Raw genomic sequence first — 25,446 nt, 5'->3', positions numbered from 1 at the left:
ATTAAAGTTTTTCATTTGGGAAAGCGTGTCATGCCCAACCCAACTAATCTTACTGTCCCCTGCTTCATTCTCTATTACGGATACACATTGCTGCCAAAAGAGAGACCTCCCAAACTTTCTCTTCAAAAGCATTTTAGCTTTTATGGCCTGGACCACATCGGCTCAACCAAAACTATAGCTAAACCTTGTGACCTGCACCACGTCCCATTGAATGTTAGACTGGGACAGAAATAGAGCTCATTGTTCAACAGATCCCACAAGGGAAGTTTAAATTATTATGGAGCGTGCTTCTTGCAGCATTCCAATGTTACTTAACATAAGTAAGGAGAATGAGAAGTAAACTCTATGTACTGTAAAATCAACTATTAAGGAAATTTAAAGCAACACATGTAATTCAAATAGTCAAATTCTATGTTGGAAGGCCAACAGGCATACAGAAAAGCATATTATGATTTTTTCATGCAACAATTTTTAGTGAACTTTTTGATGTCCAGTATTGTTTTAACTGTGTGAGTAATACAAAAACTTATCGAGTAAATAATAGCCAAATGTTTAAATGATTAGTTCTGTCATTATTTACCTTCATACTATTTTACTGTAAAACTGTATGCCTTTCTTCTGTGGAACAAAAAAGAAGATTCTTGAAGAAAATAAGTGATGTAGAAAGAATACATGAAAGAATTTTAAATTTGCAGGAACTAGTTGACTAGTGAGATACAACGGTAATACAAAAAAAATACTTGTGAAAAAAATCTATTTTGTTTTAAATCAAGCTATTGCTCCCATCTAGTGTAAAACTGCCTACAGTGCAGCACTGAAAAGCTTACGATGCCATAAAAACAGACAAATTAAATCAGCACAAAGTAACTGCATCTAATGAAATAACAATATAAAGAAGATCCAAGTATTTTCCACTCTCAGTTTAATTTAAAAATAAAAAATCAATTTATAATCATAATAGTACTTTACAATAATAATAGTTAAATTTACCTCAGTGGCAAGGACTTTTAATTTGAAATAAAACGGAGATAGTGTGTAACTGGTTTCCCGGATGTAGGTGCACACAGCTTGTCATTATATGCAATGATTATATGCCGAATGTATTGCTTTCAGTGCTTCTGCTCTATTTTAAAAACTTTACTTTTTGGTATTTGTGCAGTTTTTTAAGCTGCCTGGATTGAGTCTTTGGATAAAACGCTCTGGATATTTATCGAGATGTGTGTGTTTCAGTAAAATGTGATTTGTTTGTAGAATGATTAGCTAGTTAACGGTAACGTTACAGTTAACTTATAGTCGTGCTCTCCACGCACAACAAGCGTTTGACACTAGGTCAGTTTCAAGTCTCTTATTAGTCTGGTTCATTATTGCAAGTCAATTGCTACATCTAGACGAGATTAGTTTACCCACTGCACGAGAACGTGATGAGAGATTTGTTTACTGAGACGCTGCTCCGCTCAGGCTATAAATACAGTAACGTTAAATGAGTAAAGATTGAGCTAGACTCACTCAGAGCTGTTGTGTTATTGCTGTGGATGAGTAAGGTTTAAAAATGTGTCAGGTTTGTGGTAGTTTTCGTGTAAAGAAAAAACAGTGCAGGTAATGCTGGCTGATTCGGATGTGGTGGAGCACAGGAGCAGCCCAGAGTCCTGTCATCGGTAACTGACCAAGTGAGTATAATGGTTTACTTGAGCTATAAAAGGTCGATGACCAATATATCCAACTTCCAAGTCAATAAAAAGGAAACACGTTTCTTTAAATAAATTTTGCATTCATGTGGTCAAACCAAAATGTTTAAACAAGTTTTTCTACACAAATTTTGTTTGGATATCTGTAAAAATGACAAGTCTTGTAGCCATAGAATATTTAGTCGTCATTAAAAAAAAGTTTTTTCAATTAGATAAGATAATTATATATTAAGACAGCTCATTTTCAATAAATTCTGGATGCATTCCATAAATTAGCATTGAAATAGTGTAAATTGTGATTACTGTTTTAAACGTTATTTTGATATAATTTTAAAGAGTAGTCTTCAGCTACTCATCCTGTCGTTTCAAACCTGTTTGGTGACTGACATAAAGAATATAAAATAAATAAAAATTACATGGAACATTATTTATAAAAAATGCTGCAATGTTCCATAAATGTAAAAAATTCTCAATTTTAATTTCACATTGACTTAATGAATTTAATGAATTTAAAAAATTTTAATGACAGGAGTGACAGAAACAGGCTCCCCTCTCATGGATGTCTGTAGCAAGAACTCTAATCGCACCGCCCCAGTGAGTGAGGGGGGACCTAGGAGAGCTGATGTGCCCCTATGCTCTCGTACCAATGGTTGGAGTTGGCCCCCACACCCTTTCCAGCTCCTGGCCTGGCTGCTTTATCTCTACTTTGCTGTCACTGGCTTTGGTGTATTTGTACCTCTGCTCCCCACACACTGGATCCCAGCCGGATATATTGTATCCTTGTTTAAATATTTATTATGTGGCCTGCAAAGAAGCTGTTTCTTTTCACATTTATAAGTTGTTGTTATTATACAGGTCTAACCTTGTACAACTCTATGTACATCATATACAGTCTTATCAAGTTATCAGTCTTTAACTTAGAGCTCAGTGTACAGGGATCACATTTGTCTGTCACCTCTTCATGCACCTGATGGCCGTCTCCATCGACCCTGCAGATTATAATGTCCGAGCTAAGAGTTATAAAGGACCCATGCCGGTATTTGACCACACCAAACATGCACACGTCATCGAGAACTGTCACTGCTACCTCTGTGAAGTAGATGTGTAAGTACAGACAAGCTGCTGACTATTTTTCAAATGTTTTGCAGGTATGTGTATAGACATTGAGAACCACTTCCTAAATCAGATGCAATGCATCATCTTTGCCCCTTTCATGTATATTACTCTATCAACAAGCTACAATGGGCTGCGTTACAGTGATTACCACAGGATGTCGTTTGGCATAATAAAGCCCTCATAAACGTAGTAAAATTATTGTAGTGTACACCCTCTGTTTTATTAAGCCTTATTTCTTTAATAATATGGTTACAGTAGGAATATGATAGAACAAAAATTACAGTGAGGAATAGAAGTATTTGAACACCCTGATATTTTGCAAGTTCTCCCACTTAGAAATCATGGAGTTCAGTTCCTTTTATTTGTATCCATGGGTAAATTTGTTTTGCAGTGATAGTTATATCTGCACATTTGTAATACAAACACAGACAATAAAAATAAATAAATAAATATATATATATATATAGGATGACCTAGGATGACAATTTCAGACCCCTCCATGATTTCTAAGTGGGAGAACTTGCAAAATAGCAGGGTGTTCAAATACTTATTTTCCTCACTATATAATCCTTGACGTCTTGTAAGTTTTAAATTGGAAATGACTAAACTATTAATTGCAGCGCTTTCTAATGCTGACTAACTGTATACAAAAAGTGGTTAATTTGACAACTGCGGTTTCCTGAAGTTTCAAGTGCAACATGATGATAACTGATAGATAGCCTTACTACTTTGTAACTGACTGACTGTCTGAGCAATGGTTCTTTTTAGGGATGCATGATACATCGGCCACCATATCGGTATCGGACGATATATGATCATTTATAATGTTATCGGCCTGATAAGAAAATTTGGCTGATCTATTTAAAACCGATAAATAATGGATTATTTCCTTCAGCTGAGACACTTCATATGTGCACTGTTCGCCATTATGCTTTTGAATGGCTTGAAATATGATTTGAATCCCTTCAAAAAAGGAACATACTGTTAAGAGCAGCATGCAGCACAAGTCTGTCGTATAGGCTTCATAAAATAATGAGAACCTTATAATTTTGTGCTTGTTTTTTAAATCAGGCTCACAAAAAAATTTATAAAAGTTGAATTTGATTTATTGGCCAATATATATCGGTTAACGGCTTTCAAACATAATTAATTATCGGTTATCTGCCAAAATGCAACAATGAATTGTGTTCAAGCGTGCAACTTTTTCAAGCAACTCTTCTATTCTGTCCCACAACCTGTACATTTGTACTTTCCAGGGGCCCTAAATCAAAACACTGTAGTGCATGTAATAAGTGTGTGGCAAGCTTTGACCACCACTGTCGATGGTTGAATAATTGTGTGGGCAGCAGAAATTACTGGTGAGTCCTTTTCACTTCTTCTCTGTATGTCATTGTGTGTGTTGGTTTTCCATGTTTTGCCATTTCCATGGATAGATATTTTACCTGTGTGAGTCCTTAAGGCAGATCCTGTGTCAAACTATTCAGAAAAATGTAACACTCAGAATAGCATTTTATAGTGTATGTCACTCTAGACCCATTTTGCACCGACGTCTCAATTACATCACGCCGCTAGCTGGAGGCAAAACAAAGTGAAAACTGGAGGTGGCAATACAAACCGCAATACAAAAATGTATTAAATAACCATATCGAGAGACCCTGGTCCATTCTCGTTTGTGTTTATTCTGCCGGAGTCTCTTCATCATCTGGGTCTGATCAGAGACTATTTATATATTCCGATTCAAACATGTACGGCTGAATGACGTACAAAACAGCGGGGCTCTCTCACTCTCTCAGCCCTTCTGCTTACCGACTGCCATAGGTATGCAAGTTACGCGCTTATCCAAAGGCAGGGTGGGGATATGCAGTTCATTTGCATTTAAGGTCGTAGTCACCAAAACAGCTCTTTTTAAAACAGGCCCCAAAAATGACATTTTCAAATGGTTATAATAAATTAACTGTGGGGTATTTTTTGGTAAAACTTCACAAACACATTCTGGGGACACCCAAGACCTTGTAAAAAGGGGCATAATAGGTGCCCTTTAAAATAAAATATCAAAAGGATTAACAATGCAGATGTATTTGCTTTACAGTTGTCTTTGATCCTATTTACCAAGGGGGCAAATAATTCTGGCAACCACTTTTTAATGTTTTCCCAAATAGAAGTCATAAGGCAATCATGAGATCAAGTGCTGTTGCTTAGCACCACATACAAACATTATTTTTGTTTGTGAGTTTTATTTGCTATTGGGAGAACTTCATGTCTTGTCTTTTCATTAAATGACAATATGTGTATATGTAGAGTAAGTGTGAAAAATCATTGTGTCATAACTTATGTAGCATTATGTACAAGCAGCATGACATCCACAAATCCACATTTATAGACATATAAAATAGCATTATCTCTTTAAAGGCCTGACGATTTATGTATTTAATTATTTCTCTTTCTTTTTCTATTCATGACAGGCTTTTTCTCAATAGTGTGATTTCTGCTCTCCTGGGGATTTTTTTTGTTGTAGTTATTGCTAGTTATGTATTTATAGAGTTCTTTTTGGACCCATCAAAACTTCGATCTGACAAGCACTTTCAACAGGGTAAGAAGTGTTTTGTGTGATTGAATGTACTAAAATTGGTCCCATTACACATAACATCATATAATACAGTATGTTTTCTCAGATAATGTGACATTTCTGTCAATGTTGTCATCCTTTTTATTTCTCTTTGTCTGCAGTTAGGAATGAATCTGTGGTGTGGTTTGTGTTTCTGCCGGTGGCTCCAGTCACTACAGCAGGTCCAGCCATTCCCGCTCTTGCAGGAGTCACCATTGCTCTGGGCCTACTCTCTGCACTTTTACTGGGCCACTTACTCTGCTTCCACATATACCTCAGTGAGTACACTCATGTAACGAACCTATCATTTCAAAAGTCTGAGGTTTTTTGAAAGAAGGCCTTTTAAAATGGTAACATTGTGAAATATTAATGCAATTTACAATAACCAGGCATGTGATTGGCTAAGGACAAAAAAGCAGGAAAATATACTGAAAATACATTCATGAAAAATAAGATAAAAATCTGAAAGATCAATTATTTTATATAGTCTACTATAAAATTAAGACATTTAAATATATGCTGTTTAACACAGCTGTTTAATGAGGCAGCACCATGGTTAAGACAAAACAAAAAAGGCTATTAATAATGAGATAGTAATTACAAGATAGTAATTTTATGCGAAACCATAGAGCTTTATCTACAGATCAGCTATAATATTATAATATTACTATAATATTAATACAAGAGAATGTTATTACTTTGAGAAAACCAATGAAAAAAAAAACTGAGAAAATAATATTTACAGATGACTGTACTATGTATGGGCAATTTATGTTAATTATGTTCTGAAAATCTGCAGAGAGGTTTCAAAATTATGAAATTTGAAAATGGAAAATGTGTAGGAACTCTGTTATAATTATCAATGTTGAAACCCATTTTGCTGCTTAATATTTTTGTGGAAATGGTGACAATTTCTTTTTTTATGGATTCTTGGATAAATAGAAATTTCAAAAGAACAACATTAAATTGAAATAGATTTTTTTTTTTTAACAATTTAAAACTCATTACTGTCACTTTTGGTCAACAATCAATTCATTCTTGGAGATTAAGCATCAATTTATCTAAAAACAAGTCATATTGGTTATTTGATGTCTTGTTGCTGTGGTTGTTATTATAATTAAACATTTTCCTCCTTGGGTTTGCCACAAGGGGGCATTCCTAGGAAATCCAGTGGCAGTAGAACTTTAAGTTAGGTTTTTGCCTTAACTATGATTAAGATGTAGATATGGTTCCTATCCGGAATGATAATATGAATGATGTGATGTACATGGGTGATATGACAGTAGACATTTTGTTTCAGATTCTGTCTCTTTCTCTCCATCTCATTCTCCTCTTCAGTGTGGAACAGACTTAGCACATATGAGTATATCGTGCGACAGCGGCATCGACAAGAGGCCAAAGATTCCAGAAAGCCTCCTCCAGAAAATGAATCTGGGATTCCCAAGATTAATCTCATCAAGGTACAACATTGACAAACATAAACATATTTTTAGCACAGCCAATGGTGGTTATTTATATTTTGATGTACTACATTGTTTTCTTTTTGTGTCAAATAAAAAAATTTGATCAATTAATATTTTTTTCCACCCACATAAAACCAATTTAATTTTATTAATTTCCTTCTCTATTTAGCTGATTATTCACTAGTCAGATGTCACCATTTTGTTGCTAGGCCACTGAAAACAATGCTGGCTCTACACAAATCTGTATTATAATTGTGATTCTATATTAATATTTGGGGAATGCATCAAATGCACAGGTTTAGGGAACTGAATTATTATTCTAAAGCATTTTCTGGGAACACCTGTTAGTTTTATTTTTTAACATAAATTATACATTCAAATATTTAAGGTCAGTAAGTACGTTTATTCAGGAAAGATGTGTTAAATTGTAATTTTAATAGACATTTAATTTGTTACAAAAAGAAATACTAAAGAAATTGCATTGCGGTTAAAAAAAATAATTAAACACCACAACTGTTTTAAACAATAATAATAAGAAATGTTACTTGATCACCAAATTAGCAAACTAATATTACAGTAGTTCTCTATTGCATTAAAAAAAATAGAAATACATAGAATAGAATACATTGCAATAGTTTATTTTTGATCAAATAAAGTAGTCTTGGTGAGTGTAAGAGACTACTTTCTAAAACATTTAAAATCTTACTGACCACACACTTTTGAACAGTAGTGTGTGTAAGTTATTGCCTAAACAACATTCCATAGTGGTTCAGTTTTTTAGCCTTTGAATTAACAATATCTGTTCTCAAAACTGTCAGATTCCCAATGTAGGCTTGTGTACTGCGTTGCCCACATGTGTAATCATCAGGGTGGATAGCTCATGGCAACCTAATTGTTGTAACAACTAGGTTGTTAAAACAACCTAGTGTGGGGACGAAATCATCTGCACAGTTGCTTCTCAGAGCAATTAACACATTCCCAGGAAAACTACTCCACCATGCTACTGCCAAATCCTCACAGGGGCGGCACATTGAGCTCACACTGAACTATAGGAAATGAGCACACACCATGAGTTACTTCCTGACACAGAGCGCATGATGTGTGTTCTGAAGACATTTTGACTCTGCCTTGAAAGACATTAACACTTTGATTATAACACTGTAAGCAGGCATGACAGGAGCATAATCTTGTTAACATTAATAAATAAAATACAGCGGTTCATTGTTTGTTCATGTTACTTCAGTGTAATAACTAATGTTAACAAATACAACTTTTGATTTTAATAATGTATTGCATGTTAAAATCACACATTAAAATTAACAAAGATGAATAAATGCTTTAGAAGTATTGTTAATTATTAGTTCATGTTAACTAATGTAGTTAACTATTGTTAATTCATGAAACCTTTTTGTAAATTTTTACTAATTTTATTTTATGCATGTACACTACCATTTTTTTTAATTAAGACGTTGATTCAATACGGATGTATTAAACTTATCAAAAGTGACAGTAAATATTTTAAATAAATGTTGTTCTTTTTAAATTTTTATTCTTATTTATGATTTATAATGAGAAGAAGTGTTACTTGAACACTGAATCAGCATATTAGAATGATTTTTGAAGGATCATGTGACACTGAAGACCGGAGTAATGATACTGAAAATACAGCTTTGCATTTATTATTTGTAATTGTGATATTTCACTATTACTATTTTTACTATAATTTTGATTAAAAAAATGAAACTTGCCAACCCCAAACTTTTGATCAGTACTCAATATATTAAAATTATGTAGGCTGTAACAAACAATATTTGCTTTTTACAATTCTGTATGCCATTTTGCAAGAATCTCATACTTAAACAGGCTGGGTTTGTAGTATGTGTGCTTTTCCTGAAGGGTTATGCAAGTTGACTCCAGCCTTTACTGTGAAGTGTACATGTGACTTCACTGTTTCTTAAGAACTGTTTGCTTTGGCTCCTTATGTAAATTGTTGTGTTGGGCAAGGCCATCTGTTCTGTAATCATATACATATTGCCACATACACAAGCACACATGTGCCATTGGTATCCCACTCCCATAAGACACCCATAAGACACACAAATTCACAAGACAAAAAACACAAGATTCTACACTCCTGTTCTCAAAATGAAAAAAAAAAAAAAAAAAGAAATAAAATGAATCATCCAAATGTTTACTTCTGCAAATGTACCTTTTGTTGTGGATTTTTATTGGACAGGAGGTTGGGTTGCTGTTGTGCATCACATTCATTATAATGTGGATCTTAATCATATGATGCTTTTTCAGTGTACCAACTAATGTTTCGTGTTGGACAACTGCTCATTTTCAAAGCAATAGTAATGTATCTTTGTCTTTATCCCTGTTTTCTCTCATCATGATTTGGTTTCCATCATTGTTTTGCAGCAGCAGGTCAGTTACAGTGGGACGCTCGGCTACACCAACCCTGAGATGGAGGTACATGATCCAACCGCCATGGGCTCTCAAGAAGGAACAGTGTAAGTTCTGCCAACTAGATTGATAAAATGTGATAACCTACTTAAAAATCTCACCTAAAAGTTTAACCTAAAAAAATCTAGCTTTGTGAAATACTCTGACTTCAGATGCTTTACATTAATTGTATTTAATAGTACACCAAAATAAAACTAATGACATGGCCAGTGGCAGTAACTAAGAGCTAATGTTACGTACACTACCATTCAAAAGTTTAGGATCTTTTTTAGTTTATCTATTTTTTAAAGTTGCAGTCCGTATTTCCCTCTTTTTTGGGGTTAAAAATTATCCAAAATGCATATTTGAGAAAATACATAACCAGCCAGTGTTCAAAACTATCCGCTTGCCTTAGCTCGATTTAAATGTAAGCTTGTAATAGATACATACATACATACATACATCTTCTTCCGCTTCATCCGGGGCCGGGTCGCGGGGGCAGCTGTCTAAGCAGAGATGCCCAGACTTCCCTCTCCCTAGACACTTCCTCTAGCTCTTCTGGGGGGACACCGAGGCGTTCCCAGGCCAGCCGGGAGACATAGTCTTTCCAGCGTGTCCTAGGTCTTCCCCGGGGCCTCCGCCCAGTGGGACGTGCCCGGAACACCTCCCCAGGGGAGCGTCCAGGAGGCATCCGGAACAGATGCCCGAGCCACCTCAGCTGACCCCTCTCGATGTGGAGGAGCACCGGCTCTACTCTGAGCTCCTCCCGAGTGATCTAGCTTCTCACCCTATCTCTACGGGATCGCCCAGCCACCCTGCGGAGAAAGCTCTTGAAATAATTGAACTTATCAATTTGATGGCAGATCCAGAAAGGTTCAAACAACAATCACCAGTGACAACAGATTCACCTGTTCCGACGGGTAAAGACTTCGTTTGGACTTCGGATTGGCTACAGAAAATAAAGAGGCTGCAACCAGACCCATCTGAAAACAAGGATAAATATAGCTGCGAGCAGTGATGACGGGCCCAAGCTGGTGGCACCGCTACCCGGTTTCCTTTAGTTAACTAAATAATAATATCATAAAGATTGCATACTCCATCTTGCGTAATATTAACCTTCTCCATCCCTTTCTTTCAAATAATAATACTGCAGTTCTTATTCACGCACTGGTCACTGCACGTATAGACTACTGTAATGCTCTTCTTATAGATGTTCCCTCCAAATACACAGTCACACACACAAGTCACTTACATTTTAGATGCAATATTGACTGCAATATCCATTTCAGCAGTGAAAATAGTTAAACAAAGATCACAGCAGAACCATCGCACATCTCAAAGCAATGTGTTTTCTCATTTCTGAATGATTTTGAACGAATGAATCAATGACTCGTTCATAAAGACGGTCGCCTGGCGACACCTTATGGCCTCATACTCACCTCACACTCTCCTCAAACATTGTGTTCATCCGTGCTGTGTCGAGGTGTTGAAGTACATCTCACGTAGTGTTGTTAATTCCGCAAAAGACTGCAATTGCAGATTTCGAACAAAGTTGCAAAGAGGAAAAACTGCGGACTGCCCCTTTAAAGTGCTTCCATATAGTGTTTAATTGTATTTATTTGCTTAAATTCATACTTGTTCAGAAAGGACACATTCAGTTGATCAAAAGTGAAAGTAAAGACTTTAACAACAGTAAAGTTTACATGCACAAGAAAAATCTTCCAAATAAATGCTGTTCTTTTGAACTTTCTAATCAACAGAGAATCATGAAAAAAATGTATCACGGTTTCCAAAAAAATTAAACTGCATAATCATTTACAACTATGATAATAAGATTAAGTGTTACTTGATCACTGAATCAGTATATTACAAAGAGTAAATTACATTTTAAAATCTATTGAAATTGAAAACAAATATAGCACATTCATTTTTAATTAATTCAGGTTCAAGTGATGATACCAAAAGTACAATTTTAATTTAAAGCAAATAATACCTTTCAAATATATGGGTAGTATACAGTAAAAGTTATTGTATTGTAATTATTGTAATACTGTATTTCTCAACATTACTGTTATTTACTGTATTTTTTATCAAGTAAATACAGCATTGGTGAGCATAAGAGAATTCTTTCAAGAAAGAACTTCCAAACTGAACAGATGTGTATTATTTTATGGGACAGGTGTTAAAATGTGGCCAAACAGTTCTGTTAAAGCAAGTGAGTAAATGTCACTGACTTAGCTAAACAAAGTGGATAAATAATTGAATAGAAAAACAGTCTCCCGTTCACACAAGACTTGGCTTTCTATCCCCTTTAGCTTTGCCCACATTAATGTCTACAGCCCAGCCAAATCCATGTTACTCTGCACATTTTGTTCTAATAGGCTTAAGGGGATGATTGATTCCTTTAACAGTGAAAATAGAAATAATCTAATGTATTTTATTGGCAAATGATGGTATCATGTCAGTCTTCTGAGAACTCTGAAAGGGAATGAAGGATATTAATACTTTTGTGCAGCAGTTTAAATGTGAGCTAGGGCACCAGTTGCAGATTAAAGAAGTTTTACTTATTTGTTCTTTATACCTGTATGGACTAATCCATTCGCTCCTTATACATCAGAATGCTTTTTACAATAGTTCTTATTTTGCCAAGCTTTTTGTTTTAATTGAGAAAGCCCCATGAACTGAGTGTTTGTTAGATATTAAACTTCTCAGGCTACTAGCTGGACCAGTTCTGCAGAAGCAGTTACTAAGGGTCTGTTTTACTTATGTGTCATATTGCGTAATAAGAAACAGTCACCAATAACAGTATTTCATAATGCTTAATAGCATTGTTGTCATAGTGGCAAAATTGTTTCCCATGACATTGTAAATTCCAGGTTGTTGTACATTAAAGTCTTCGCAGATACATTGTAATTTCTATTCAGTAACAATTATTGAGAGTATAACAGTCTGTTTAAAAAAAAAAGTTTAAAAAAATGCTAAAATAGTTTAGAGCGGTAACTGTAAATATTATAAAATATTACTGTTGGGCATTTAATGCTGCTCCTGAGCCATGAAGATTTATATATATATATATATATATATATATATATACATATATACACATATACATATAAAACATGGCATCATAAACATCTTTTTTTGGCATCATAAACATCCAAATTTCTTGATCAAGTTTTACACAAATAATACAGCCAAAATTGTACTTTTAAGGATATGCGGTGGAAGGATACACAGAGGAAAGCCTTACTTATAATTATTAAATTATCTTGCGTCCTCCACATAGTATTTTGGGTTTCGTCTGGAACAGAAGACATCTCTTACTTAGATATTCAACTGCAGCAAGCCCACTGATCTGCCACTTAACATCATGAGCAAATCCCAACACAAATATCTACTATATTAGTCTAATATCAGTCCACACATGCACACGTCTTATTGTCGTTATAATCGCTAACATAGCAGACTCATTGGTCATCATCATTTTTATATTGCTATATTGTTATGCTACGCATAACTATCCCAATCGCTTTCAGGGGGGATTTATTTATTTATTTATTTTATTTTTTGGTAGGATTTTCCTGGTAAAAATTTAATTCAGGGGGGTAAATAATATCACGTTTTGGTGTCGCTTTAACCCGTGGACTTTGTAAACGTAGGCCAATTCTGCCGGAAAACCTTAGACTTTGCAACACTGTCGCAACGAGGGGTGTCTGTTTTGTCTGTTTTTGTAACTAACGTTTCTTAAGTATAACCATGGAGTATAAAATTCAATATAAATTCTCGGTATTGCATTGGACTCTACGATCGGCGGAAGTTATCGAGCATCCTTACACCTTCACCGGAAATACGTCCCGTGCATAGAGCCCATTTAAGCCCTATGTTTTAGTCCAGTCGCTGTGAGTTCTTAATATTGTAATAGTTGCTGTTAGCTTTTTCCTTGTTCCTGGTCTGAGTTTCTTTGTTTTCCGTTTACCCTGGATTACCTGTTTGTTTTGTTAATAAATGTGCTTGCGATTGGATTCACTTCCTGCTTCATTCCTTCCACAATGTTACAGGCAGGTGGATGAGACACTTTAGCATGTGTATTAAATGTCAAAGTGCACATTGTGAAATCGAAATAAAGATTTATGCCTTGTAACCTGAAATTGAATCTATTCGTACAAAGTTTTAACAAATAAAGGCTTGAAATATCTCACTCTGCATCTAGTGAGTTTATATAATATATTAGCTTCAGCTTTTAAGTTGAATTACTGAAATAAATGAAAGAAAAAGAGACCATTACGGCCTGACAGTGGAAAAGTAGCTATTGTCTGTGTTATAACATTTAAAGTAATAAAAGACACTAAACAATGTTGTTTGTGTACAATAGATTTGAGTAATGCGTGTCTCTCTGCAGGCGGTACAGCAACGGCCGGATCAGAAGCTCGTCTGAGCATATGGGTGAGGAGCAGCTCCTCCCTGCTGTCTTAACCGAGCCAAAAGCATCATCTCACTCGCACAAACGCATACAGGTAGGACAGGTGGTCACAACCACCCGACACAAAAAAATCAATTTTATATTAATTCCAAGGTCTAATTACACCACCAATGGCCTGTACACTCCACTGATGTTGTAACCTCTTCCTGCCTCATTATGTACTAAAACCATTTCATTTATTTTCTTAGAAAAAAAAGAGGAAAGTGCGTGAACTCGCAGCTGAGGTAAACAGTGACAGATCCATTGACACCAGCACCAACAGAGGCATGCCAAAGACTCCTGCTGAGCAGGGTAAGACAAACATAAACATTCAGCTGGTGAATATAATATCTCATTGTTTTGAACGACCATCCTTGCTGAATAAAATGTTCTTTTAAAACTTTTAAATTTCACTCATCCTAAACTTTTGAACAAAAGCGTACTTTTATTAATTTAGCAAAGTTTTCTCCAAATAAGGAATACAACAAACTGATTCATCCCAGGACTTGAGAAGTGCTGCAATATGCGATGCCAAGATCAGAGGAGTATAGGCCAGAATAGAGATGAGAGTAAAAAAATAGTAGTGAAGGTATGGGAAAGTTATAGATGAAGCATTAATTTTATACATGCATTTATTATCCAATAACTAAAGCATATGTTTTATTTAATATTTAATTATTATTTACTAATTTAATAATATCTATTTAATATTATAACATGCATTTTATAGTAATTATATATTAACATTTAATAGTAACATGCTTGTATTCACAAATACAGGTAGCATGTACAGTGCTGCAACATTAGCAGCATTGACTAATCCTAACAGTGTGTCACTGGTTTAGGAGATTAGTATGTTATGGCAAACGTTGCTATGTTATAATATTAAATAGTGTGGTACATCTACATCAATGAACAACACCCTGTTTGCTTAAGACTGGAGTTTTGTAAGAAGAAGATAAAACTATGAAATGAAAGTTGAAACCTGCTAATAGAGCATTTCTCTTTACCTGATATATAACTTTATTTTAGCTCCCAATGCATTGTTCAGTTGTATTTAGTGTTTGAATTGTCATGTGGTCTTAAAGGGATAGTTTACTTTGAAATGAATTTTTGGTAAGGTTTAGCTTACAGTACCTCAAGGGCATCCAAGATGTAGGTGTCTTTGTTTCCGCAGTAGTTTCAATTTTGATATTTTTAGGTTGAACCGTTCTTGTCTGTCAGTCATATAATGGAGGTATATGGTCACCACCTCAAAGAGAATGCACAGAGAAGTCTAAATTAAACCACTCGTTTCATGTCTTAGGCCATCAATGTGTACTTTCATTTACGAGTCATTAAATCGTGTTTAAGTTGGACTTCTTTGTGCATGCTCATCATTGATCAACTTGATCAAAATATCAACATTGAAACTACTGGGGAAACAAAGACACCTACATCTTGGATGCCCTTGAGGTAAGCTAAAACATACCTAAAATTTATTTAAAAGTGAACTATTCCTTTAAACAGCCTGGGAACCTTTTGCTCTAGTGTTTATTTAAGCCTAGTTCTACCACATAGAAAAAAAGTCAGAATTATGACAAACAGCCAAGTCCCAGATTAAAATGCATTTGAGCTGTTTTTATTTGTTTTTTGTTTTTCAAGGCAGGCTTATAGAAACTACTTAAATGTCCTTATTGAACTAAGGTCTAATCCTGGCTTAATCTTAACTCTGTGAAAAAACAAAACAAAAAAGCAAACATAATTGGCATAAATTACATAAAAACAATGACAAAGTCAAAATTATAACAGTCAATGTGGTCATTATTTAAAAATGTAACCATTATAACAAATAGAGTTATACAAATTATATAATTATAAAATCATAGTCATTTCTTATGTGGTGGAATTGGGCTTCCATAAAAAAAAAAATGTTTTTTATTCACACAAGTGTAGCCGCTTGGGGTGGGGTGCTGAACCAATAAGGATTAATCTTAAATCTAGATTAAATTAAGGTTCCTAACTTTAAACCTTGTTTAAAAATAAGCAGGTTTACATTTATAAATATTATAAACAATTATAAACTTTAATTTTAGAGGGGGGGGAGGTTTAAATAAAGTGCACCCAAATTAAAATATGTCGCTGACTGAACAAAGACAGAAAAAGTAGCTGTGTTGTCTGGTCTCAGAGAGGAAAAATAAAGCACATTGGGCCATAAACTTACGCCTGCTATCGATTTCGGAATGTGACTCCGTCGCTCATCTCTGTGCACTTGGTGTCGGATAAAGAAAAGAAGAGAGGAATATGTTTAGCATTTAACAGCAGTGGCGATAATGAGGTGAGCGCCATCTGATTTTCTGCACCTCTGGTTTCTTATGCCCTCTCCACGCGTGGCTGCTGGGCGGTGCTCAACTGGACACTCGTGCCAGTTTTCTTATCTCGGTTGTTTTGTCATATGTTATGCTGCCTTATTATTCCATTAATTGATACTGTAAATATATTTCTAGGCTTATGCATTCTGCTCAAGCTGCCACAATGTTTTCATTGCTTGCTTGATCATTATCGGTCTCTCTGTGTTGCAGTTTATAAAGTTTATTTCCTTTATCAGCAAGAGCTACTTAAGTCAGAAAGAGAGTTTCTGGTGGTCAGTAAAGAAAGAAATAGAATATTAACATTGTTTCTGTTTAATTGGTGTATCCATCATGGCGGAGGAAATGAATTGTAAATTAAGGTTTTAATCGCTGGTTAGAATTCTAATGTTTAAAATGAAGTTGTGCAACACAACTTGATTTAAAATAAAACCCAGATCAACAAAACCTTGATTAGCTGTAAACTTTGCTTAATTTGAATCCTTTTTTGGTGCAACCCACCCTTATGCCTTGTTCACACTACATGATTTTAAAACGTCGGGCTGAACTGTGCGGTTCACACTACATGACCTGCTCTCAGTGAAATCAGTTGTTTAGCTGTTCACACCACACAACATGATTGATCCACAACAGGAGGTAACTCACTACACGAGCTGACACCCTGACCTGTCGGCGAGCTCAACGATTTGCAAATCGGGCATAAATCGGGCTTAAAATCCTGTAGTGTGAACTTGGCTTTAGAGTAGCAAAGTGGTCTTTATATTGGCGAAACAGTGTGTGAGTAGTTACCTTTTTGATCTGTGTCTGTGCTTTACACGAATAGAGTCCTCTGTAGCTGCCGCCACTGTGTCCTCTTCTCTTGGTCAACGCTTACCCTTCCCAGCATTTCCCCTGCGGGCCTCCCTCCCCCCTCTTGCACCCGTACAAGCCGCTGGCCCCCCTGCTGAGTATCATTCTGACTCCGCAGAATCTCTGGAGGAGATCCCTGTAGCAATGGCACGGCTTGGCAGCGCAGCCCTGGCCGGAGCTCCGAACCCCACCTGCGCTACTACCACTGCTGCTGTTTCGGCCACTAGCTATTCCTCTTCTCTCCAGTGTGCTTTGCCTTCCTCAGCAGCAGGACAAGCTTTACCCTCCCCTCAGCCCAGGACCAAGAGGAAAGCGGCCGTTCGTAAAGCTGCTGAGCAGAGGTTTGAGATGGTGTCCTATAACCCTTCTGTGTTGACGAGTCGAGAAAGCGGGGAGCCTGTAATGTCCCAAGAGGGCATTGTCACAGAGGAAAGTCCCCGTGTGGCAAAACGCAAACAGACAGGTAAAAAGAGAAATATGGAGGACACAAAGCCCAGCTCCAGATTAGGAAACCCAATGGTGTAGAGATTACTACATTACAGAGACGCATAACTACTAGTCAGGACTCATCAGCCCTTGGTTGGTCTTGTTTTTATATTAAAAAAAAACAACAAAAAACTGGCTTGTTCGGTACAATCCCATGAAAACTGATGTAGCACTCAGAACCTGATGCAACCTATGCAAACACCACTGAATGTCAGCAATGTGGATTTTGTTGTCTGACCTTTTGCTGGACTAAACATCGAATGCTGGTTGTCATTGGTCAGTGAAATTTGATCATTCTAAAGACCTCATATTGAATAGTATAGCAATATGATCAAAATCACTTATATTGAAATTGTGGTAAAAGTTGATTATGTATTGAAGCTTTGGACTCTTCACATATTAATGAATCTTGTGAGGAAACCAATACACTATATACATTTATTTAACCTTTTATTATATTTCACTATGACTTTGCTGCAGCATTGCACAAATATTTCTTTTTTTTTTTTTTAAATACTTCATGCAGTGCTGCCAATTTTATTTATTTATTTATTTATATGTGTTAAATGCCAAAGTTTTAGTTTTCTATGATGAAACACATGTGACCACTGATTTTCAGGTTTTTTTAGTCCATGTGTCCATTGTTGCACATTAAGTTACCTTATTTTTAAATTATTATTTGTTGTTATTAATTGTTGGATTTCCTTTTTGTTGTTTTTATAAGCTTTTTATGGCAGATTGTTTGAATCCGATCCAGTTGTGTTTGAGTGAACTTGAGTTATGTACTATAGAGTGCTTCTAGTGGGATGTGAATTTAAATGTTATTAATGTTTTCTGTTATCACACCATTAGTACTCACTCAAGTGCTTTGCTTTCTAAATGAACATTTTATATAAAAACAGTGCCACATGATGTCGGCCCGTATGAGTAATCTACTCCCATCTTAAATGCTGCTCAAACAACCCACTTACACATTAATGTTCAAACTGTGAATGGAAACATTCTTGGTACATAATGTTTTAAGTAGAGGAAGTGGCTGAATGATGGCATGATGGTGAAGCAATATCTTTTTTTGTTGCTTAATTTAAAAAAAAAAAAGTCTGTTTCTCTTTAACTGTTTCCCTAATATACACTTTTTGTTTAATTATCAATGGTTATTTATCAATGGTTTAAATATCATGTTATTTTCATTTATTTATACATTTTTGACATTATTATATCAAATTTAAAGAACAAGGGATGGATTTTCATAAATTTGACTTAAAACATTTTTTTGTTTTTGCAGTTTTTAATTTTTATTTCGATCAGATAGTATGGAATAGCTGGGGTCGGAGGAGAGAAAGGGGCATCGGTAAAATTCCACGAGATGGATCCTGAACTTAGGACACCCGAAACCATAGACATCATATAGATAGACACCCTATCGACTGCTACAGCCTATTGGCACGGACCGAAACCCCCTGATGAATTAATAAAAGGGTTTAAATCTAGTCACACTTATTCTTTAATGTAGACAATTTTTAAAAAAAGGTAGTAAATCTCAAACTCAAGCCATGTTTGCTTGGAAAAGAATTCTAGTTTACTACGTTCAATTTAAATATGACAAATAGAAGTATGATCAAATAGATGTTAAATTACATTTGGTACTGTTTTCTGGAAGGTCAAGAAGTCAAGTGGGTAGCTGTATCCCACAGTACATTCCACACACTTTGCCCTGTTTTGCACATTTAGCAGATCATCTCGATATTCCAGGCATGTGGAAAATGTGCACATTATGTGCAGTATATATACTGCAGAAGTAGTACGATGGTATGCTATTATGAACGTTATTTTTTTTTACCTCAATTTTTTCTCCTCAATAAAAACTGCACATGTAGCCTTGCATGGTGGTTGTCCTGTTTTTATGTGTCCTGAATCGGTTATAGACATATTTCTTTTTTACGGTTCTACAGTTCAGTGTAGATGTCCATACATTCAGAATAAACCTATAGCCACAATGTTAGTCACATGATCTTTTTTCATCCTCCCATTGTAGTAGAGTGTATCTCATTAGGTTCAGGTTCTATTGGCTTGATTTTAAAGAACCCTCTATGCAAAAATAAATAAATAAAAATCTTAAATTAATGCATAATAATTTCATACAGGTTATTTACATTTTTCAAGGGGTAAAGTATTTTTTATGAGCTGTTAGTTGATAAAATGAATTTAAGGAATTAAACCTGAATCCATAAAAAGATTCCAAAAGGTTCTGTATGAAGTGCCTCATTCTTCCCTTAAAGTTTTGATATAGAATATTTTTTCGAGTGACATAGCAACATCGGGTAACACAATTATATGCAGACTTTGTTGAGAAAGGATCCAAAAAGATCTAAATATCCAGAATGAACTGCAAACTACACTGCTTTGAAACTGAGAATTATTTCTGACATTGTAATTGTGTAAAACTGTAGTGAGAAAGAGCATTCTGTATATGTAGCATAGACCTCAACAAGACCTGCACACGATCATGTCCAAACACCTGCTGTAGCTCCTGGTATATTTTAAAACTACATTTTCATAGGCTTATCTGTTGAGAACATTATACTGTTCTCTGCCAGGCCAGAAATTTGTCAGACAGCCTGTTGTCAAGGCCATAATGTAGGTAAATAGAGAACTCATGGAGTTGGAGAAAAATATTTTTATACTTCAAATTGAGCCTAGAGCATGTAATTGAATTTGTCAGAGTCGTGACATCCACTGAATAAGAGTGTGGTTAACCAACAGCTGAAGTATGATATCATAGGCAGATATGCTAGTGATTTCCTTGCCTTGAGAATGGGACTATTGTTATTTTGGTTTAGAAAATAGCACCGGCAAAAAGATAGATCCTGTTCCTGGACCAGCTGTATAAAATCATGTAGACTCTCGTTCCTCTCCTGCTTGAAGCTCAGTATCATGTTCTGCTCCAACATCCATTTAATGTCAAACTACTATAAAAAAAAGGCTGCACTTACTGCTTTTAAAGATAGGATATAGATTATATTTTTTTTATAAGCCTTTAAATTATGTTTTAAAATTGCTCTCTAAAAAAGCCAATTGCGCATTTTTGTTCTCAGACAATGTCCTTCTGAAAGCCAGGTGGCTGTTTTTGTAGTTGTGTGTACCCAGTGTAACCATGGCGTCAGGATCCTATAACACTGTAGCACTGACAGTCAGAGTTCCTCTGGTGAAGAAAGGCATGCAGCAGAACTTGTGACAGGACTCAGTGACAGCAGTGGCATCATTACTGGCAGAAACCTTTTGGCTGCATGGAGCCAAGTACACTGCACGCAATTATTCACCAGAGATAACGAGCTCAGTTTTCACAATTCACCTTGGTTGATTTATTAGTCTAATCATTGTCATTGGAACAGATTTACAGGCTCTGCTGATCATCATAGTCAAACAAAGGCGTTATTATGACTTGCCTTATGACTTCTCATGAATTATAGTGTGCACTGAAGGGAATTTAGCATTGTCATGTATGTGATAATGAGATTAAGGGATCTTATGTCCAAAACTCCATCCATGTTAATTTTTCTTTTTTTTCACCACATTTTCTTTTTAAAGTCTAAATTCTGTGAAATTTTGTAAGATGACTTATTGTTTGGACAACTGGCTTTATGCACAGCTGCACTAACTTCAGCCAGCTCCTTGTTTCCTGTCTGCCATTATTGGACAAACTGATTAATCCAAGTGTGTCTTATTGTTGATGTGACTAGGTCGGCCACACCTGAATTAATCAGTTTGTCCAATAATGGAAGACAAGAAACAAGGAGCTTGTTGAAGTTCAGGAAGTAGTGCAGCTGTGCATAAAGCCCATTAAGCAATAATTTGTATTTTTTTGAAAAACAACAGTGCGATTGTATGTGATAAATTTGTTTATTGAACAAATTTTAATCTCCAATTTCACCACATAAATTAATGACTCCAGCCTACAACTTTACCCGACCATGTACAACTTTATGTAGCCTACATGTATATTATTTATTGCTGCAAATATCAGTTTACAGGTTTACTTCAATTCAGTCAATATAGCATATAAATAATAAGCAATATCCTCCACATGCAGCTGAGGTATAGGGTTGACAAGGAAAGAGTGGTTAAACAGAACTGTGTGTCCTTTCACTTATCAATGTCTCTCAATCTGTTTCATTCATTTCCAACGGTGACCTCATCATCGGTAGTTCTTAACCAGAAAAAAGGATAGAAAATAAGCTATTCTAGCAACAATCGTCTCTATGACAACAGTTAAAACAAAAGCTGAAATATGAAGTGAGTGCTGTTTGATGTCATTAGTTTGATCCCCCAGGGCTCCCCACATCTCTCTGATTTTCCCACTGTTTGTGTTTATTAACCAGTGGTCATTGTTAAATAGGCTTTCAAAAACACAGTACACACTTCATATTCTGTAATGCAAAAGAAGCTACATTAATGAATGGTGGTTGGTGGAATGAGAGTTGATTCTTTTGATCATCAAACACGCAAAGACACACATGTCGAAACCCACAGCCACAGACCTTTTGTTCTGAGGTGCACATCTGTTTCCTGTTGGCTATGGGTTACTCTGCTTTCACAGCACTAAATGAACTGAAAATGAAGAAACATTAGTTTACATAGAAAAGCAGCTAAGTAAATGAGAATGGGAAGAGAAGGAAGAGTAGGTTATAAGATATTTTTAAACTGCAGCAGCACAGCAATCCTCCATCTGCTGACCAATTCCTCCTGTACATTGATTCATGCAACGAGATGATAAAATATTCCAAATGGAGGATGGAAAGCTACTTAAAACCAACTCTGACAAGACTGACTTGAGAAAAAAAAAAAAAAAACCTTCCTGTTTTCAATTTGTGGATAAAATGTATTTGTTGTGTGTATACATAACAACTGCTCTTTTTATGGGTGATAAAGAGGTGCTGAAAATGAGAGTAAAACAGTAAAACAACAATGCGGTAAATGCATGTCACGTCCCATCTGATCGTTGAAATGCTGTAGTGCAAGTGTTCAGTTTGTTTGGCATGCTGTGCACAGTAAATGTCACATGAAAGCTACTGCCGTTCACTTTCTGCACACCATTTTGCCGTGTGAAGTTTGATATCACAACATAGTGTTTCCATGACAACTTGCATACACCCACTAAATGTGTCAATCATCAAAAGGTCATGCAGATTTTGAGATTTACAGTGTGTGCCTTAGCCGCTCAATGTGTAACAGACATCACTCAACACTTTATTGAAACATAAAAGTTCAGTTAATAGGACTATAAGTGCACACATCTGTAGGTTCGAAATCATTGTTTTTACAGAAAGAAATAATACAATCCAGCACTTTTCCATATTAAATGATAATGTCTAAAACAGAGTGTGTGTCTGAGATTTTTTTATTTATACAATTCAGGATGTGAATGGTTTTCGTCGTAGGATGGACAGGTGTTTATTGGCTAGGCATTTTAAGCTCATGCTGGAAGAGCTCTTGTTCTCAAAGCCAATATACAAGCATATAAAGTGCCACTCTCATAAATGTGGCATGAATGCAGTGGCTTTCCACTTTCAAAGGGGGGCGCCAACAAAAAAGCATTTTCTAAATCTGTGGTTCTTAGCTTTATTGACTTGATAAGAAGGCTTTGTTTGCACAAAAAAACAAAAACACAATTTACCAGTTTATATGCAAAATATTCATGAAAGCAACACAACGCATGTGTGTTTTGTTGACTTGAGAGCAGATGTTGTTGCGTGAACATCCATTGGAAATTAATATAAAATTGAGGTTTAACCACTGGAGTCACAAGGATTACAGTATTTTATACTATGCTCCTGCCTTTATGGGGTTTGGCTGTCAATGGAGGGACAGGAAGCTCTTAGATTTCATAAAAAAAAAACATTTGTGTTCTGAAGATGAACAAAAGTCCGTCAGGTTTAGAACATGAAGGTGAGTAATTCATGACAGAATTTTCATTTCTTGAAAAAAAAAAAAAAAAAAAAACTCTTTAAAAATAATTACCCGTCATTTTGTGATTACAGAAGATTCAGGATTCTGAACCTGTATGTTTTCTTTTATAAAGGACACTGTAAATGGAAATAAAATGGAGATTCTTGATATTTCAATATTTTAACACTGACAAAAATATTCTTAGTTTTTAATGGCTTTAATCCCAGTTATATGGACACATCTTATTCCCTTTCTCTTAAATACACACCACACATCCTATGCATTGCCATGGTATGCAGTTTTCCTTTCTCATAGCAAGCCTAAATGCTATTTCTGGTGCAGGCAACTGTAATGTAATCTGGTCCAGTGAGTGATGAAAGACAAGAGTACACACACAAAAACTCTCAAAATATTTGCATTATCACACATTATACCCACAATGCATTTGATGAACCACACATGACCCAACTGAATCGTCAAAAGGCTAAATGTTGTGCTTTGAAAGAACACAAACCTAAAGTTCATCATTCTACGCTGTAACACAGTCTCATCCCAAGTCGTCATATACTGACGTCTTGGGACGTCTTTTGACCATAGGCCTAGGCTACGTCAACATCCGCCTTTTTAGGGTACCCTTAAATGTCGGTTAATTGACGATCCCGGGCCGTCATACAACTGACGCTTTACCTTTGACGTCAGCTAAGTGACGGGGTAGGTTTAGGTCTGGGGTAAGGTTAGGATCCGATAACGTCATCTAACCGGCGTTTAAGAGTACCCTAAAAAGGCGGATGTTGACGTAGGCTATGTACATTCTTAAGAAAAATGGTTCTAAACAGTACCACATTATGGTTCTTCGAATTGGAACAATAGCAGAACCCTAAGGTTCCATAAAGATCCATGTTTTGAAAGTCCTAGAACCTGAATGGTGTTATAAATAACATTTTCAACAATATTTATTTATATTATATTCATATTATTAATATAACTTATTTATTAATATTGTTTTTTTTATCCCTTTATCTGACTGGTCTTATTGCCACTATTTTTACATTTGAAAAATACAGCATGTTCTTGTACTTTTTATTTTTTATTGACATGGTCAGATTGTAGCAAAAATTTAAGTGTTCTAATAACAGTTAGCTGAATACATTAATAAATAACAATTGACATTGAACACGATATAGATGTAATAATGAAGACCGTGAAATATCTTCACAATCTCCTAATATCTTTATGTCCTTCATTATGTGGCAGTTATTATGTATTATTATTATTATGTTATTATGTCCTTCATTATGTATTCTGAGTGGCAGATTCTGTCTATGATGAGGTTACAGTACGGGACAGCATCTGAAAACAAAAAAACAATTGAGTTTAGAGTTAAATTGTGTCTCTCTGTCACATTTTCAATGTTTTTAGTTCAGTTTTGTGATCTCGTTTCCCCGTCTTTGTGATTTTTGGTTTAGTCCTGTTAGTTTTTCCCTGTCTGTGTAATTAGTTATTCCCATCACCTGTGTTCAGTTAGTTATCCCATTAGTTCCAGTTGTTTTAAGACCTGTGTATTAGCCATAATTAGCAAATAACGACAGAATGAGCCCTTTACCATATTAAAAGGAAAAAGTCTTTAATGTCTTTTTGTTTTTGACTGTGTATGTTTAAGCATAAAGTCATAATTTAAAAAAAATAATCAAACAATATGGATCATGAATTCTATATATTTGTTATTTTGTAGAGAAGAGAAGATGATTATCCTTAACTGTGCTGTAAAAAAAAGCAGCTGTGTGCAGCGATGAGAATGCCAGGGCTCCAAAAACACAGTGGCACAGTTGGGGAAAGATGAATGCGAAGCAGTCTAAACAAACTTCTTTGTGCAAAGCTAATCATAGAGCGAAACTAAACCTTTCTGCACCATGATTCAGCAAATGAACAAAAGTGATCTTTGTATAAGGAGTTAAAGTCAACATTTGGCAATCAGTTTGGTGTACTATAGAAATGGGAAAGGCAAATTATCCATCACACTCCTGTATATATGAACCTGAGTTAT

General features: G+C 35.5%; 1 protein-coding gene across 3 annotated transcripts; it reads left to right on the top strand.

Moving 5' to 3' along the window:
• Positions 1–1,037: 1,037 nt before the first annotated feature.
• zdhhc1 (zDHHC palmitoyltransferase 1) lies at positions 1,038–18,899 on the top strand. 3 transcript variants are annotated; one of them, XM_039688592.2, is made up of 11 exons: positions 1,038–1,667; positions 2,215–2,459; positions 2,614–2,789; positions 4,058–4,159; positions 5,264–5,391; positions 5,529–5,684; positions 6,745–6,866; positions 9,294–9,382; positions 13,714–13,828; positions 13,983–14,085; positions 16,945–18,899. In XM_039688592.2, exons 2-11 carry the CDS (start codon positions 2,241–2,243, stop codon positions 17,493–17,495), a joined length of 1,761 nt encoding a protein of 586 aa, XP_039544526.2. In that variant the 5' UTR covers positions 1,038–1,667; positions 2,215–2,240; the 3' UTR covers positions 17,496–18,899. The 3 variants fall into 3 exon arrangements, with proteins under 3 accessions (XP_039544526.2, XP_039544527.2, XP_039544525.2); XM_039688593.2 differs by having other exon boundaries at positions 9,291–9,382; positions 17,089–18,899; XM_039688591.2 differs by having other exon boundaries at positions 1,039–1,667; positions 9,291–9,382.
• Positions 18,900–25,446: the final 6,547 nt, after the last annotated feature.

Source organism: Pimephales promelas, chromosome 1, assembly GCF_988280905.1.
Source record: "Pimephales promelas chromosome 1, fPimPro1.hap1.1, whole genome shotgun sequence".
Taxonomy (NCBI): Eukaryota; Metazoa; Chordata; class Actinopteri; order Cypriniformes; family Leuciscidae; genus Pimephales; species Pimephales promelas.
The sequence above is the reverse complement of the archived record's forward strand: the minus strand, read 5'-3'. Positions and strand labels throughout refer to the sequence as shown.

Excerpts from the sequence above, each read along its gene's own strand:
- zdhhc1 (XM_039688591.2), top strand. The coding sequence starts at position 2,241 with ATGGATGTCTGTAGCAAGAACTCTAATCGCACCGCCCCAGTGAGTGAG. Across the intron at positions 2,790-4,057 it reads TACCTCTGTGAAGTAGATGT|GGGCCCTAAATCAAAACACT; the intron begins GTAAGTACAGAC and ends TGTACTTTCCAG. Across the intron at positions 5,685-6,744 it reads CTGCTTCCACATATACCTCA|TGTGGAACAGACTTAGCACA; the intron begins GTGAGTACACTC and ends TCTCCTCTTCAG.